The sequence below is a fragment of the Parasteatoda tepidariorum genome, chromosome 6 (genome assembly GCF_982258835.1).
Source record: "Parasteatoda tepidariorum strain Cologne lab strain chromosome 6, Ptep-v5.0, whole genome shotgun sequence".
Classification (NCBI taxonomy): domain Eukaryota; kingdom Metazoa; phylum Arthropoda; class Arachnida; order Araneae; family Theridiidae; genus Parasteatoda; species Parasteatoda tepidariorum.
Genome location: NC_141760.1, coordinates 16,824,464 through 16,841,407, shown reverse-complemented (window position 1 = coordinate 16,841,407; position 16,944 = coordinate 16,824,464). Strand labels below are relative to the sequence as shown.

The window sequence follows — 16,944 nt, the reverse complement described above, 5'->3', positions numbered from 1 at the left end:
CCGCACACCCTCGGATGAGACTCGACAGATTTAACGTGCATCAGTCACTTTACTACGCGGGGAGTCTTCGGCCGGCGGGGTTCGAACCCACGAACAGTCGGACATGGGCCCAGCCGACCTGGCTATCCCGGCCAAATTATAAAATACTCACAGTATTTATCATTTTCGTTAACAATCGCGTAACAACAGTATTCAATGATCGCCGTTATCGATAAAACCCGCAATATTAGCTCATTCGATATTTATCGTAGGCGATGGTAGTCACAATATCTCGGGATAATTTTTTTTACGGTATAGTTACCGCGATATTAAAATAAAAAAATAGATTTTTCAAAATGAACAATACTTTACGATTAAAAATATGATTATCACTTAACACACAATGGCTTATACAACAACAACAAAAAAGTATTTTTTCTGTTTTTTTTTTCCCGATTATATAAAGTTGTAAACCATATCATTATTGAAACCTGATATCCCATTTGGAAAGAACACTACTTTTTCAAGGTTCATCACAATGAAATTGTTGCAACTGGCATGTCCTTGGCATCGACCCAATTATAATTTTTCTGATTGTTCAGAGAGCTCTGGCACATCCCACTTCAATGCCATCAGTCAGTGAGCTTTGATGCTTGTCACTTCGGTTTAACTCTCGTTCTGAATTAAAGATAAAACTGACAGTAGTACATAATCACCCACTTTACGACTTTCGTATTCTAAATATTCCGTTCATATCCTAGTCTTTTAAATTCTGCTAAGAATTCGAATATTTTTAACTTTAAAATCAATAAAAATGGGCATTGTTATGTATGGAATGGAAGCCAGTCCTGCATGTGCTGCAGTTAGACTGACTCTTGGCCACTTGGGAATAGCATTTGAAACAAAAATAGTGGAATTGTCTACCCGTGACCAGTTTAAACCTGAATTTTTAAAGGTACGTTTTTTTTAACAATAATAGCACACAATTATTCTTTAAGAGTTGTCTGCAAACTTGAGTATAATACTAATTTTTCCATTTTCAAAATTTTTGTTGTATGCAGTAATGAATACAGTTAACGTACAGTTGTAAATATACATAACTATAGTATATAAATATAATTGTTTACAGTTGAAAATATAAATATAAAGTTGTAAATACGATGTCCGTGGTAATTACGAAAAGAAAATATTATTAAACCGAAAAAAATATTAATAATACTTTAGAAATAGAATTTATGTTGCTAATTTATGGAATAATTATTGTGTATTAGTATAGGTGAAAAAAAATATAAAGCGGGTGTGGCAACAAAAAAAAAATCTTGAAAAATTAAATCAGGATCGTTTGGAACAAATTTTTAAAATATTTTGGGATATTGCTTCATTTAATGTGTATAGAAGAAATTTCATTTTTTCTATGAAGTATTATGAAAAAAATTTTTAAAGTGATTATAATCTTAGCATATACTGAAATATGCTTTAAAATAAAAATATCTTCAATTAATTCATTTTTATAAAAAAAAATTATGATACTCTAATTTGCTTTCAACATAAATTTATAACAGTTATTAAAAAAAATTAAATTGCATGTGAAGATTTTAAATTTTTCAGTCAAAATCTGAAATTTATTTATATTTATTTATTTATTTTGAAGTTAAAGAAATAAATCTGAAATTAACAAATGTTGCATGTTTATCTTTTATTGTATCTGAAATAGATAATTTCAAAATTAAGAAAAGAGGAAAAAATATTATCATGAGGAGGGGATATTGAAAGTTATAGCATTGTTTGAATTTCTTTACGGTCAAAATTAAGAAATGAAAGAAGTAATGTTAGTTAAACTGTTACCTCAGTTAAACTGTATTAAACCGGCTACCTCAGTTTTTATCGAATTTGATTATTTTTAGCTGCAGTAAAAATTTGAATGTTTCATTCAATTTGTACATAAAAATAAGCTAAAAACCGTAGAGTGTGATTGACATTGAAAAAGTATCGATACTATAGGTATATGATATAATTTCGATTCTACCAAAACTTCCGATTCTACTATCTAAAATTTTGATATTTTTTAATTTGTAAAAAATATATATTACATTTTTTTTTTTAATTATGTAAGGCTATGAATATATTTCGATGAGTTATATTACATTTAATTTTATTAATTCTTCTCACAACAACTAATGAAGTTTGTCAAACAAACAAAGCCACCGTAATGCAACTAGTTCTCTAAGTCTAATTAAATTAAAACTGACGTTTAGAGACTAAGTTAATAAATACTACAGATGTTATAAACATTTGTTCTTAATCTTGAACTTTCCTCAGATCTAATTTAAATATAGTTGATGCATATATTCTTCTTATAAATAAATACTTAAATTCTGGCTAACCCCCAAGCCATTATCAGCTAAATTTAAATTTAATAGAAAATTACCTTGTTTGAAGTGTTGCCATCCAATATTTATCAAAACTGGCAAATTTTAAAAATTACTATCAAACTCCACTAAAAATATCTAAAGAATTTTTTTTCCGAAACCTTAAGATATTTTGATTTTGCCTTTTTTTTAAAAAAATATCTGCAGATTTTCGTGGACATTTCATAATCATTTTAAACACTTCACTATCTTCAAAATATCTGCGGAATTTTTGAAGAAAGTTAAATTTGCCTCCAAATATTTTACAGATAAAAAAAATTTTTAAATTTTTTTCAACACTTGGAAAAAAATATTTGTTTTTCATAGGCATGTATGTTAATTTTCTCTTATTTCATTTGCCAGGACAAAAACACGGAGATAATTAACGTGAATGGAAAGATAAACTTTTTATATTAGATTATAATGAAACCTGATGATATTAAAATCCTACTATTTTCTGCGCTATTGAAAAATGTGCATATTTTTTCGCGAAAACAAAACAAGCAAAAGAACAAAAAAACGGTACATAAAAATAAACATGACAAAAAAGAACTAGATATTTTAATATAAAATGCAATGTATCTTTGAAATTATACGTGTATACGCGCAAATTTCTTAAGAAAAAATAATGAAAAATTTGTGTGTGTGCTAATTTCTTAAGCCTTCCAGAAAAAATAAATTCTGATACTACTTTTAAAGCCTAGATTTTATTTTTAAAAAATTCTGCAGAAGATAAAATCTGAAGGTAATTGACCCACTTTTTAAACCTAATTTTACAGGAAATTAGCAAATTCATTCTATTTATTTATTGATTAATTTTTTTAAATTCTAATTATCTTATAGTTTATTAGAAATCTTAAGATTATATTTAAAAAAATTATCTAAATAATTGTGTGGTGAGCAACTCATGAAGCTACTTAGTTCAATATAACTGAGTATATGCTTCTGCCGAGAAGGCTGAATTGTGAATCTAGTGGACCCCAGCGTGGACAATGCAATATTTCTCATATTCCCTCAACACAGGAGTTTCCAGTATTCTGCACTCCTCAATGGATGACCCTGGAATATTTTGGAGCGCAAAACTCTCTTTCACGCATTGATGGCAGCACCATAGAGCTGCTCAACAAGTATTCTAGTATTTTCCATCTCCAGCGATAGATGACAGTATTTGAAAATTCTTTTAAGAATTTCGCAGAAAATTTAGAGAATTAATTAAGATAGATTTTCTGTTAAAATGGATAGTCTGTAAAAAATCCAATTTGCAGATAATTTTGAAGAAAAAAAAAAGACTTAAATAGTGGGTCACATACTTTCAGGGTTTTTTTTTCAGAATAATTTTCAGAATAATTCTTCAGCAGGGGGTGTCATACTAAAAAACAAATCTTTTGCGCATCGACGTTTTGTTTCAATCTTTTCAGTTGTATCGATGTTTAAATCTACCTTTCGATGCTAAATATTGTTAATTTCTTCCAATAGTAGGACATTAACTTTGGGGCTTTAAAAACTGCAATTGTCTCAAATTGAGTAGACAGTTACATACATCTTATTCTCAAAACGTATCGCTTCCGATTTCAAAAGATGAATTGAATTCGGGATATCATATAAGAGATACGCAAGGAAGCTTTATTATTCATCCAAACGAATCAAGTCTCAATGCAAATACGTTAAGTTTTTATTGAAGTTAATCGGTTTAGCAAGCTTTCAATATAATTTTTGAACATTATATGCAGGGATATAAAATAATAAGAAATGTAATATTATATTAATCAAATTTTTCCCCTCAGTCCTCTTACATACATCAGCTGAAATATTAATCGTAAAGGATAATTCCTGGTCGGCATGGTTTAAGGAATAGATAGAAGAAATTTTAATAACAGCTTCATAATTGGAAATAATTTGCAGCTGATAAAAATTTAAATCTATAAAGTAGTATTATGATTCGGACAACTCTCCTCTAAAATAAGCTTAGTAAAACTGGAAGTGAAAAAAAAATTCATATTATGTTACCTTAGTCAGAATAAATTAAGTCTTTGACACAGAATTTTTATTAAACATAATTTTCGTAGTTTTTCCATTATTTAGTATTAATTTAAGTCAAAATAAGTGGAAAAATATCATATTTAGCTTCTTAATAATTTATGGTCATGAAATACAGCATAGAACACGGGTGTCTTTTTCTATGCTAAATGTAAAATCTTCCAAATACGGCTCATTTATAAACAATATTTTTTCAAATTTGCACTTGTTTGCATTTATTTAGATCTAAGCAAAACAGTTATTCATCATTGAAATTTCTTGAATTTACAAAATCAATTATTAATACATTTTCGAATATAAATGAAAAAAAATTTCAAACTACTTATATTTTAATACAGATGTAATTCCGATAATATAAGAGATTTTTTTAGCATTTATTACGCTATTTTTTATGATTAAAAAATACTAAAATATATTTTTAAGTATAAAACATCCAAGATGTTATGTTTTAAACAAGAGAACACATCCAATATTATGTCTTAAATTTGTATTAGCAGTTAAAGACATGTATAGAACGTACTTCAGAAATTATATTGAGTGACATAGCTGGGATGTGAAAATTTAATGTGTTGTGTACCGATAGAACTTGTAAAAAAATTTCCAAGTCCTGGTATGGGTATTATGCGTCATATATAACGATCATATTTCAATAGATTTCTTCATGCAAATATTTTGAAACAACAGTCAAATTTTAATATTAAAGGAATTTTAGAACTTTCTTACTAATTTCCTAATTCAAATATGTGTTTTAAATTTTATTAGGAAGTTTGTAGTAGCTCTGTCTTTTTTCCTTCCAATTAACTGAAATATTTTAATTACAGATAAATCCACAGCATGTTGTACCTACTATAGATGATAATGGCTTCATTCTCTGGGAAAGGTAAATAAAATCTACAAATGCGTCATATCGGTTTTTGTCGCTGTCTAACATAACAAACCTTGCAAATTTGTGTCCGAAGATGTTGTTTTTTGGGGCATTTATAATGGAACATCTGAGGAGATGAATGAACTTTTAGTGAATTTGAATTTTTCCGCATAACAGTTCAGGCGTTGACAATTTTAAATACGCATTATGCATATCTTTTATTCCTTGAACACAAACTTTCGGTTTGATTTCGTTTTATAACTGTTGTTAAACAGCTGATCTGATTTTGAGTTTAAGACTATCAATGTTCAACTCCGTGGCCTTGAAATTTTGGACTCAATCTTGAAGACAAGGGAACTCCTGGATTAAGTAATTATAGAAATTTGCCTCCGTGAAGGATCATTTTATAGAACCAACCCGCATTTGCGTAACATGTGGAGAGAAATCACGAAAACCTTCCACGGTTAGCCTGACGATAAGGGGACTCTAACCCATGATCCGCCTAACACAATGGATATTTTACGCCAGCACTGCAGTCAGTGTGAGAATTCTTATCGACCTGCCATCGCTGGTATTCGAACCCGGGTCATCTCATTGGGAGGAGAAAGCTCTATACCTTGAGCCACCAGGGCTCTGATTGACAGAACCTATTATTATTCCTTAAAACTAATTAAAACTGTCGAATTGTATTTCACAGTTCACACATTCGACGTTTAAATATGCTGCAAAAATAAGAGTTCTATCAATAATTGTTCACTTTTTGATGCAAAATGCACTAGAACTTTCTTTTACTCCAAAAACATACAAAGATTGTCACCCACTGTCTTCCTTCATTGAGATTTGTGAAATTTAAAGATTCAGCTAAGTAAGTTGAAGTTGTGTTCTAAAATAAGACAAAAATGAGGTTTTATCCGAGAAACTTCAATTGCATCAAATATGTCACTTGCAACCTTTTTCCAATTTTCTCTGCAATGTATAAAATATTACAAATTAAAAATTATTAATGAATCAAGAACATGGTTTACGTTTTAACAAAAGTAAATATAAATTAAATTTTAACTATGAATTGTATATTTTATATTTGAAAAAAGCTCTTGCCAGTGGCCGTTATGTTTAATCGCTTTTTTCAAGGGCGCCGTTTTCATTGTTATCATATCAATTCGTGACAGCACTAATAACAATTCATTTTTTTTATGGAGCCCTATTTTCTAGAATCTTTTACGTACAATTTCTATCTACATCGATGAGCACTTTTCTGTTATTAAATTGAGGCTTCTTATTTTGATTAGAGTTGTGTCCCAGAGAACTTTGAAAAATGATGGCCAATTACAGAGGCCAGGGCATCTGGCCATATTCATTCTACATTTATATTTGTGCAATAGAAAGCGGTCTTTACTTTCCAGCGAGAAAGTGCCCTTTATAAGATATCCCTAATGTTTCTGATGTATTTTTGTTCTCTCATGCTTGTTCACAAATACCTTCTGCATTTTACTCCCATTTAAGAGTGTGCATTACTTCAATATTACATTATTCTTTCAATATTTGAAATAATTAGATGTATTTACTTAAATTCAACATAAATTACATTAAATTTTGTTTCGTTAATGGTTATTACGTTAAGTTTAATTCTAATTTTAAATGGGAATTGCCTTAGTCAAATATGCGACCTGTCGCCCATGTATTCTGTCTACTTCTGTGTGATCATGAATTATGATGCAGATTGACAAAAAAAATGTTTTTGTTACTATTCTGAAAAATAATTCACAAATTCCAATGGGTTTTCTTATCTGTGTATCCCGAACATTGCTGGAACGAGACTTAACACTAAGGCAGATATGGATCCGATACGCTACATCTCAAAGTCCTTTTCCAAGACGTTTTTTTTTTTAATTAAAAAAAGGAGAATAGAATCTTTAAATTGCAAAAAATACCTGTCTAAATAGGATTGTAAATTTTAAACTACATTATTTCAACAGGAATTAATGTATTCTTTGTGACTTCAGTCTTTAATGTTTATGTTTAATATAGTCAAGTTTCATGATTCACTAAAAACATTAATCAATAATCAATAAAAAGGTCGGGAATTCGATTCCCATCTGCCGAAGATCGCTAAATCTGTCGGGGTCACAAAGTTCTCCAAGTTCCCATAACAAATCGATACCTCTGGGATTACTGGCTCGGAGATTAATCGTGCTCTTACTCTAGTAAAAATTACGATTTGCGAATGGTGTATGAATGTGTCCTCCCTGCAAAACGGGCTGTGACGTATATATATGGCTGAAGTTGAATTCTTGGCCAACGGTGGCGCCACTAGAAAACAAGAAGAAGCGCACCTCTCTGCCTTTAAAATAGGCTTGTCAGTATTGACATATCGCTTTGGACAACAACAACAATCAATAAGAATTCGGAAAGTGGTGAATCTGTTGGGGGAGAATCGAACATCCAGAACCACGCTGTCGTGTTTAATTAAGAGCCGTGAAGCAGTGGGTTCGTAGGGAAGAACCAATGAGTGGAAAAAGCTCTACCGATTAATCTACTGTATAAGATAAATTAATAGCAGTAGCAAAACGGAGAGTAGTGCAATAAAAAACCAAGTATCCAGAGCAATGCTGTCGAAGAGAACGAATCGGTGAGTTTGTGGAGCAGAACCAGTTGACTACCGAAGGCGCCGGCTGAAAGACATACTAATTAAAATGTACTAAGTAAATTATACTGAATTAATTTATGGAATTATTATTGGAGTTGGTAGTTAAAGTACTAAGTAAATAGCAAGTTGAACTAAGTTAACTTACATATAAATATTAACTTTAGTTTTCAAATGTTTAAGAAAATAATTATTTTTACAGCCGTGCCATCCTGGGTTATTTGGTGGATCAGCATGCACCAGGCAGCTCTCTCTATCCTAAAGATCCCAAAGAGAGGGCCGTCGTAGACAGGCTGTTGTACTTTGATATCGGCACTCTATACAAAGCCATAGGTGAATATTTGGTATGTATTTTGATATGTTACTAAATGACTTAAACATAAGGCATTTGCGTAAATGTATTACAAACACGCTGTCTGTTAGAGTAGATATTTTAGTATCCCAATTAAAGTCAGATAAAATAGAAATCTTATCCACATATTTTAAATTATAATTTCAAAATTTTATTCTGTCTCTATATAAACGCAAACTTTGGCTATCTTAAACTTCTATTTTTTACACCTATATTTTTTTGAAAAAGCTCAAAAAATTGCAAGGAAATTTGTTACTTTAAAATATCCCGTATAATAAGTAATAATTTTATAAAATGTATAAACAAAAAACACTTATTTGGACCGAACGCTTTTGTAATAGGCAAGTTTTTGAACTCATTCTCTAAATGATAAACTATTACATACGCGAATGACATCACAGCAGCGCAGTTTTCAAAGTTTCTTCCTACTCTAGTTGCAGTAAAATCTCTCATTTAATAAGAAAAGTTAAGTTAATGACGTAAGTTTTGAAGAATAAACACTTCATAATATGGTGTCTCTGTAATATTTTTATTTATTCTGATTAGTTCCTTTTTAATTTTGTTATATGATAAACGATACTAATAAAAGCAGAGAAAATAAATATTTGTAATGATACTTAGTCGAAAAGCATGTATGCAGTAGATATAAGAAATGACACTATCCATATTTGTTCATCCATTACTTTGAACGGATTAATGGTGCACGTCCACCACATAAATGTGTATTATATTCAACATAGAAAATAAATATAAGAAAAAGAAATAAATTTAAATATTTAAATTAAATCTCAAACCACTTTAGGTGTTGAGAAAAATGTACTTTATCTTTATTGATATACTCGATTACTATTCACGTAGAAAAAAAATCGAAACATTTATAACATTAAAATAAAGGACTTAAAAAAAATTTCGAATTATATTAACAATTAGCATTTTTTGAAATAACTATTAATTGGATAGAGAGTTTAGTTCATCATCCAACTAGTAGTTAAGATTACTACCTTAGAGAGTCGTTACATAAATTTTTCTTCTCTTTGGAGGAAAAAAGAAATACGTGACTTTTCCTAACTCTCTAGTATTAGTGGAAACTTTTTCATACTTCTCTTCTGTAGATTTAAACTTAGAATGCAATAAATAATTCTACTCATTGAAGGATCCAAAATTATTTTAAAGCAAAAATTTGAAATTCAGTTAGGGCTATTTAGTTTAAGATAGAAGATGGAGTTTAGATAAACATAAGGCAATAGTAGTACCGTAAACCGGGGCGAGTCTACCCATTTTAGTTTTATTTAATTTTCACTATTTTAAATTGCAAATAAAAAAAATTTTACCGACGGAGGACTTAGTTCAGACTCTAAGGAAGATGGCGCTGTAGTAGTTTGATACGTTTTTATTTATTTGGTGTCTTTTTAACCGACCTGTTCAAACGTCTTTTGAAAGATTTGTATTTAAAATCAGCAAACTTTTAGTTGGTGCTCAGTAAGTATATTATTATTATTACTATTTTCACTTTGGTTAATTTTATATGAAAAAAAACAAAAAGAATGTAAGTTTTGCTGTTGTAAACAAAAAGCCAGAATTCGCGGGGCGAGTCTACCCATTCGTATTTAGTTTTAATAAAGCATAAAAATATAATTTAGAACTTTGTTTATATTAAAATTAAGTCATTTTAAATGAATTTGAGTATATTATTTTAATTCTGCATTGATAAATTTATCATTAATAAGAAAATTTATAGGTTAAATATAAATGTAAATATAAAATATGTTTATTTTACCTATTTTTTCAATTTTTATATTACAAAATTAACTTTTTTTATTTAATGCAAGTTAAATAAATTATTATTTATTATTACAGATGGTTTGATTTTTCATGATTCCCAATGTTTGAATTTCGATTTTGTTAATAATCTTTAATTATTATTATTTATTAATTATTTAATTGTAAATTTATATTAATTTTAATTTATTTTCATCAACAATAATCAGAAAAAAATGTTATTTTATAATGTTAATGATTATAAAAACAAAGCTGTGATCAAAATGTGATAATCGATCAAATATTCAATTTGTGTTATTTTATGAATAAAAAAAATGGAATATATAATAAAGTTATGAATTTTACTTCATAAATATCCTATATAGTAACTAAAATAACAATTTAATAGTAAAATTTGATTATTTACAATGTTAGCATTCATTTTAGTAGAGTGGGTAGACTCGCCCCATACGAGAGATTTGTCAGCAGTTCTATAAAAATATACAGTAACAGCGTAACTGTTAATATTTTCTAAAATCGATTTCACAGCTTTAAAGAGGGATAAATAGCAATTCCGAAACACCTATTAAAAGCCTTTGTTCTTTAATGTTTACAAAAGTTTGACCACTTGAAAGTTGACAAACTGAAAAAATGGGTAGACTCGCCCCGGTTTACGGTAGCCGCTTTGTAACCCGAAGACCTGCGCGCGAAGTCGTGCCCCTTACGGTAGAACAATTTAACAAAATCCGACTCCGAGCACCCGCTGTCCCTTCGCAGGCTGAACAAACTGGTTACCCAACCGGTCACTGGCCTCCGTCAGTGATGCCTGACTTCAGTGTTCTATTTAAAACAGTGTTTTTTTGACACGTTAAACATTAAAAAAATATCAAAAACAAACATGTTAACAAATTTCATGACTATTTACAACAATGAGAAAAAAACTCTGATTTCCTTTTCTTGTTTCAGTATCCGGTACTTTTCTTTGGACAGCCAGAATTTAGCTCAGAAAAGAAAGAAGCCATCGATAAGGCATTAGGATTTCTGGAAGGATTCCTCAGCACGACGTCATACGTTGCTGGCAATCACCTCACTATTGCAGATCTTTCTATTGCCTCAAGTCTCAATTTTATTTATGTAAGTATTTCAATTGTCAGTGTATTTTTTTTGTTTCGTAATTGTTATGTAAATATAGTGTGTCTCATTTCTAAGAACGAACTCATTTCTAAGAAATGGAGGAAAGAAGGTGTCGATTGGTTTACTCACGACTACATACGCTAAGATCATAGATATAAAGGCAGAAAGATCAATCACTCGACCAAACGGACGTCACGGTGAACGCTGACATCACTGGTCTAGTAACTAGTCTGTACTCTATATCCACGCCACGTGAACTGCGGTGTTTGTTTATTGCAGCTGTACATAATTTGTTCTTTTTTAATTTGATTTTTATAAGTTGTACTGATAAATAATAATTGATAACATTCAGTCTCTTTGCCAGAAAAATCTGCAATTCGCAAATTTTATGACACATTTTTTTTCCAGATTTTTTTAAAGATTTATAATTCGTAAATTTTAAACTTAAAAAACAAAAAAAAAAAAACAAAAGAAAAAAAAAACTAATATGTTATTCAAATTTAATTCTTTATATCATTCTGAAATTCAAATATTTCAAATAAAATAAAACACAATTCATGTATCTACAAAAAATTAATAGATAAATAACATTAAGAACATTTCAGTAAACATTCCAAGCTAGTCAAAACATTATATTTCATATAAAGCACAAGAAATTGGAAAATGATAATAATTGCTGAGATATAGTCTCATTATTGCCTGTTAGCGTACAATTAGTTTGCTAGTAAAACGTTTTCTTGGTTTTCATTTGTGTGTAATGGAAATTCTAATTATTTTTATTCAAAAAGTCTTTCAAAATATGATTTTACTCCTCTATTTCAATTACAAGTCACTTTGATTTCTGGGTCGTGTTAAAAGTTAAAAATATAAGAAAAGTATTTCACAACATCCACCTAGATGACAAATTGTTTGTCAAGGATGATAAAAAAATTAATGGTTAAAAAAATAATTCATTGCGATAATGAACATTTAGCTGTAATGCCATCATTGTTCAGTCATCTAAAAGACTGTTTCGTGGTTTTCCTTTGCATTTAACGCAACATTTGATTATTTTAATTTCAACTTAATCTTGACTAAAATAAATTATTTTAATAACTTTTATAAACATTGTTTTACACTGATATTTAAATTGCACGCTACTTTGATTTTTGGAAAGAGTTTAAAATTACAAAAAATATGAAGAGCATCTCGCTAATCACCGAAATAATTGACTGTCTTTCAAAGATGCTAAAAAAATGATTTATTATGTAAAAAAAAAACCATTACGATTACTGAGCATTTCGCTGGAACTCTTTAAGCGTCAAGCAATCTGAATGATATTTTCGTGGTTTCCCTTTACGTGTAACGCAAAATATGACTGTTTTCCTTAAAAAAACATTCATAAATGCAGCAATGTTTAAATATTTACATAAATTATGAGTTATTTTATCTTTATTCCTTGTTAAATCAAAACAAAATGAAGAGCATTTGATTGTGGGCAATTAATTAGCAAGGTAGATAGTCTTACGCGGACATTAAGAAATGAATTGGGAGATTTTGATAGGGATGTATATATTATAATGATTTGAATAATTATTCGTGCAAAGGCATTTATAAAGATCGGAAATTGAAAGATACAATCGAATTCATAATAAATGCTACGAAAAATTATTTTCATGAAAAAGATTTTTATTTTTAATTCTCATCGGAAAATTTAAAAAATTTACGGTTGCATGGCTTATATTTTGTTTAAAAAAATGTGTCATTAATGTGTATTTTTAATTATAACGATTTTAAAACAATAATAGTAAACTTACAAAATTGAAAGGGTTTTAGTTTTGAACTCGTTCTGTTAAATCAAATTTTTAAATATAAAAAAATGCTAATATAAGCATCCATACTTCAGTTATAATAGAACCAGACGCTTCAAACTAATAACTATGGTTGAATAAGCAAATACAGTGAAACCTGCCAAGTTGTCCACCCTTGTAAGTTGGGCACCTGCGTAAGTTGACCTCAATTATCAAGAACGGAATTTTTCCTATATAATATAAAGAAGAAAAACCTTTGTATCTTGACCACCTGTCTATCTTGTATGTTGACCACTGAAATAAGTCAATTTTGTCTAGGAGTATTATAAAATTCTATTCTAAAACCCTGATAAGTTGACCAGAAAAAAAATTCAGAAAATTTTCCGTCATTTTTGCAATGTACGTATGTAAAAATTTCACTTGTTTGGTGAAATAGTGTAAAAAGCTAATCTAAACCCTTTTGTGAGTTGACCATCAGAGGAAACTGTAAGGGGTCAGCTTTTGACCATTCTTTCATCCGTTCATTAAAAAAAACAGGTGTGTTAGTTGAAAAGTTGTTCTTCCAGTTGCAATAGTGAGCATTTTGAATAAATGAATGCTCTGAAATATGCTTCGATCCTTTATTTATAATCTTTGATCTTTAAGTGTAGTAAATAAATTTTAAAGTGTTCAAATAATTTTATTTTGTTAAAGTTTTCAAATTACATGTTTTCGTGTTCTGATATTTTAAGAAATTATATTTATTAAACACTTCACATGCATAACTAACGAAATAATTTTTAAAAAAAAAATTAGTTAAATATTAGAATTATGTGTATCAAATTGAAGTTCGTTCAGGTATAAACACATTTCTTAAGATATTCATTTGCATATTTTCTGAATAAAATTTTTAAGTCAAGTAATAAAAAAAAATTAAATATGTAGCAACATGATATAGGAAACAAAAAAGTAAACAATGACCCAACCCCTCCATAAGTTGACCACTAAAACAATCCACCACAAGTGGTCAACTTACACAAGTTTTACTGTATCCTTCCTTCGGTTTTAATTAACCCAAGTTCTGAAAACCGAAACTAAACAAAATTGAAACTATAATATATACTTGCTCGTAATCTGAATGATCTCTGGTTTTAAAACTTCAACAAACAAACAAATAAATTATGAGTAATGAATAGACGTCTTTAAGCAATATACAAAATAATATACTGGTTTACGGAAATGAAAAAATTTTAGAATTTAAATTAAATTGCTTTTTAATGATCAACACTGATTACGCGCAATGCTAAGGTACGGCGGGAACGTCAGAAAATAATCCCTAGGACGGCGCGAACGCCACTATTTGTGCGTAAAACCGGTCTGTCAAAAGCGTGTTGCTTTTCCAAAACCCCCCGGGAAAAGTTAAATGTCCTTATCCCCTATTTACACCCCACCCCTATTCGAAGTGACCTTTCCTCGTAACCATAGTACCCGCCATGACGTGAGACGGGTGTCTGGAGGAGTTCTCTTGAAAGTAGCACTATACCTTCCTCGGATTCAGTGGAGAGCTGTTTATTTCTTATTTTGAGGGGAGGGGACTAAATGTGTTCGATAATGTTGTTTTTGCTCTTTTAATTAATAGTTTGGGACCCCTAATATGCATACTTTCATAGCTTCATTTTTGAAAAGGATTATCTTCAGTACCTCGGTCTACCTAAAAAGTTGGAAGCTTACTTCACTTCTAAGCTTCTATAAGAAAATTTATAGTTTAACCCTCTCTGAAACATTCACGGACGTTTAAGTTTTCTGGGGATTCCAAAAGATGCAGAACATATAAGTTTTTTTGTAGAATTCCACATAAACTGAAGTGATTTTCCAAAAATCACGCTGTATCCACGTGCTCGAATATGTTAGTAATTTTAAATATTATATAATTTAGTTATTCTGAAAATAATATTTTTTTTCCTTTGACTTAGTAATTTTGTGATTTGTATGAAGCTTTTAAATTTATATTTACTTAATATTTAAAAATAATGCTGTCAAAAACATGCAGGTCCACGTATGTGTACCTTGGTATGGTAAGGCGAAATTTATGACAGCATAGTAATCACGAGATATCTCATAATGAGATTTATATAAGATGTATCTAATTAGAGAGATTATATCAATTTATTAGTATTTTTATGAATACTTTAATTAATTGTTTTATGTTAAGTACACACATATATTTAATAGCTTTAACTTTTTGTATGTTTACCATAATTTTGAAATTTTACGCCCAGCAATTAAATATTTTTTTATAATTAATGTTAGATTCTTCTCAATAACTATTTATTTTGCGTAGTTTGCATAATTAAAATAAATTTGAAACTGAAATTTAATGCAGTATATATTTTTGCTTAGAAAAAACTAAAGAAATAATAAATCTATTCATCATTGTATTTAAACAGACCATAATATAACAATATGCATGCTTGTTCTCAGTTAAGTGCAACTTAACATTTGAAATACTTATATTATTTTACTTAGTTAAAACCTGCGGTGCACTTATCGTATCGTGTGCCTAAAATTACTAGCCCAGTTTAGTCATATATATTTTGTCTATATTCCCTATATATATTTTCATATATTCTCAGTATTATTCATATTTTGTTAATCTTATTATGACTTGTGGCAGTAAAATAGAAATGTATTGTTAAATTTTTTTTTGCTATATTCCTTTATACTTCAGTAGTAAAGAGGTCAAATGCATAGACATTAAAAAGGCGTTCATTATGGATTACTTTGCATAGTAGTACAAAAACAATTTAGTTTGGAATATTTTTCGAAGCAAGTGAGGATGAAGCCATAACGAGTCTTTGTGGTGACGTATTTATTGATGAGTTTTTAACTCATGTTGCTATTCGATTGATTGATCCTGTAGTATTCATGTTATTTCTCATTCTTCTTATTATGTCGCAGTTGTAGGCGATGTACTGCCTAGACTCTTTCTGTTAATTACGTCATTTGTGCTGTAATACATTGTAGTGATACTTAATTTAAATGATGAGCTCCTAATGTTCTCTTTCCAAATATATCCTACAGGAAATAAAGAGGCATCTTCTAGAACTAAACAATATGAAAAATCAAACCTGAACTAAACAATATTATATTCTGAGATGCTTGCAATACTTTAATAATGCAAATATTTGCATTTGATGTTACAAATATACAGGTTTTTTGTAACAATCTGCGTTCTTATTCATTCGAAATTCATCCAAATTAACTTACTTGATCTCAACCCATTTGCTGTTGTGTAATGTGAATAATATTTATTTGAATTTTGTGACTCAATAAACGTTGTATCTATCATATCTGTTATTTTGCAGACATTCGACTACGATTTCTCTGCATTTCCTAAAATCACTGCTTGGATGAATAAGATGAGAGTCGAAGTCCCGCACAAAGAGTTCCTCGAAACCCCCATGAACAAGTACAAACAAAGTAGAGAATCCCAGAAAAAGGCCTAATTATTTATTTCAATTTTATACGGAAATATGTAACCTTATACGAACAATTTTGCTTGATTGTAATACGGAACATTTACAAATTTAATAAAATTTTTAATTGCTTTTTGAAATGTATTGTTGTTGTAATGGATATTTTTAAAACCAACCCAATATAAGTTTTTGTCCTTTAATTACAGGACTGATATCAAAAAATAGTGTGCTAATAACACACTATTTTTAACATGTTTCAAAGTAACTTTCAGCAATTGTAATGCACTTCAATAATACTTCAGAACTTAGTTGTTACAGGTCCAGTAACATCTTTTTAAAAAAAGGTTCAATAGAACAGAAAATATTTTTGGATACTATACAGGGGTCTGTTTAGAAGAAATTTGGGTCCGTGAACGGACCCTTCACAAAATATCTTTTCATAAAAACGGACCCTTCACAAAATATTTTAACTTAAAAACGGACCCTTCACAATATGATTTTTCTTTTAGTCGGATCCTTCTC

General features: G+C 29.3%; 1 protein-coding gene across 1 annotated transcript; it reads left to right on the top strand.

Annotated features, from left to right (window-relative positions):
* The first annotated feature begins 465 nt into the window (after positions 1-465).
* Positions 466-16,562, top strand: LOC122270699 (glutathione S-transferase 1). Its single transcript, XM_043049124.3, has 5 exons — positions 466-934; positions 5,246-5,304; positions 8,136-8,277; positions 11,010-11,177; positions 16,312-16,562. Exons 1-5 carry the CDS (start codon positions 794-796, stop codon positions 16,450-16,452), a joined length of 651 nt encoding a protein of 216 aa, XP_042905058.1. The 5' UTR covers positions 466-793; the 3' UTR covers positions 16,453-16,562.
* Positions 16,563-16,944: the final 382 nt, after the last annotated feature.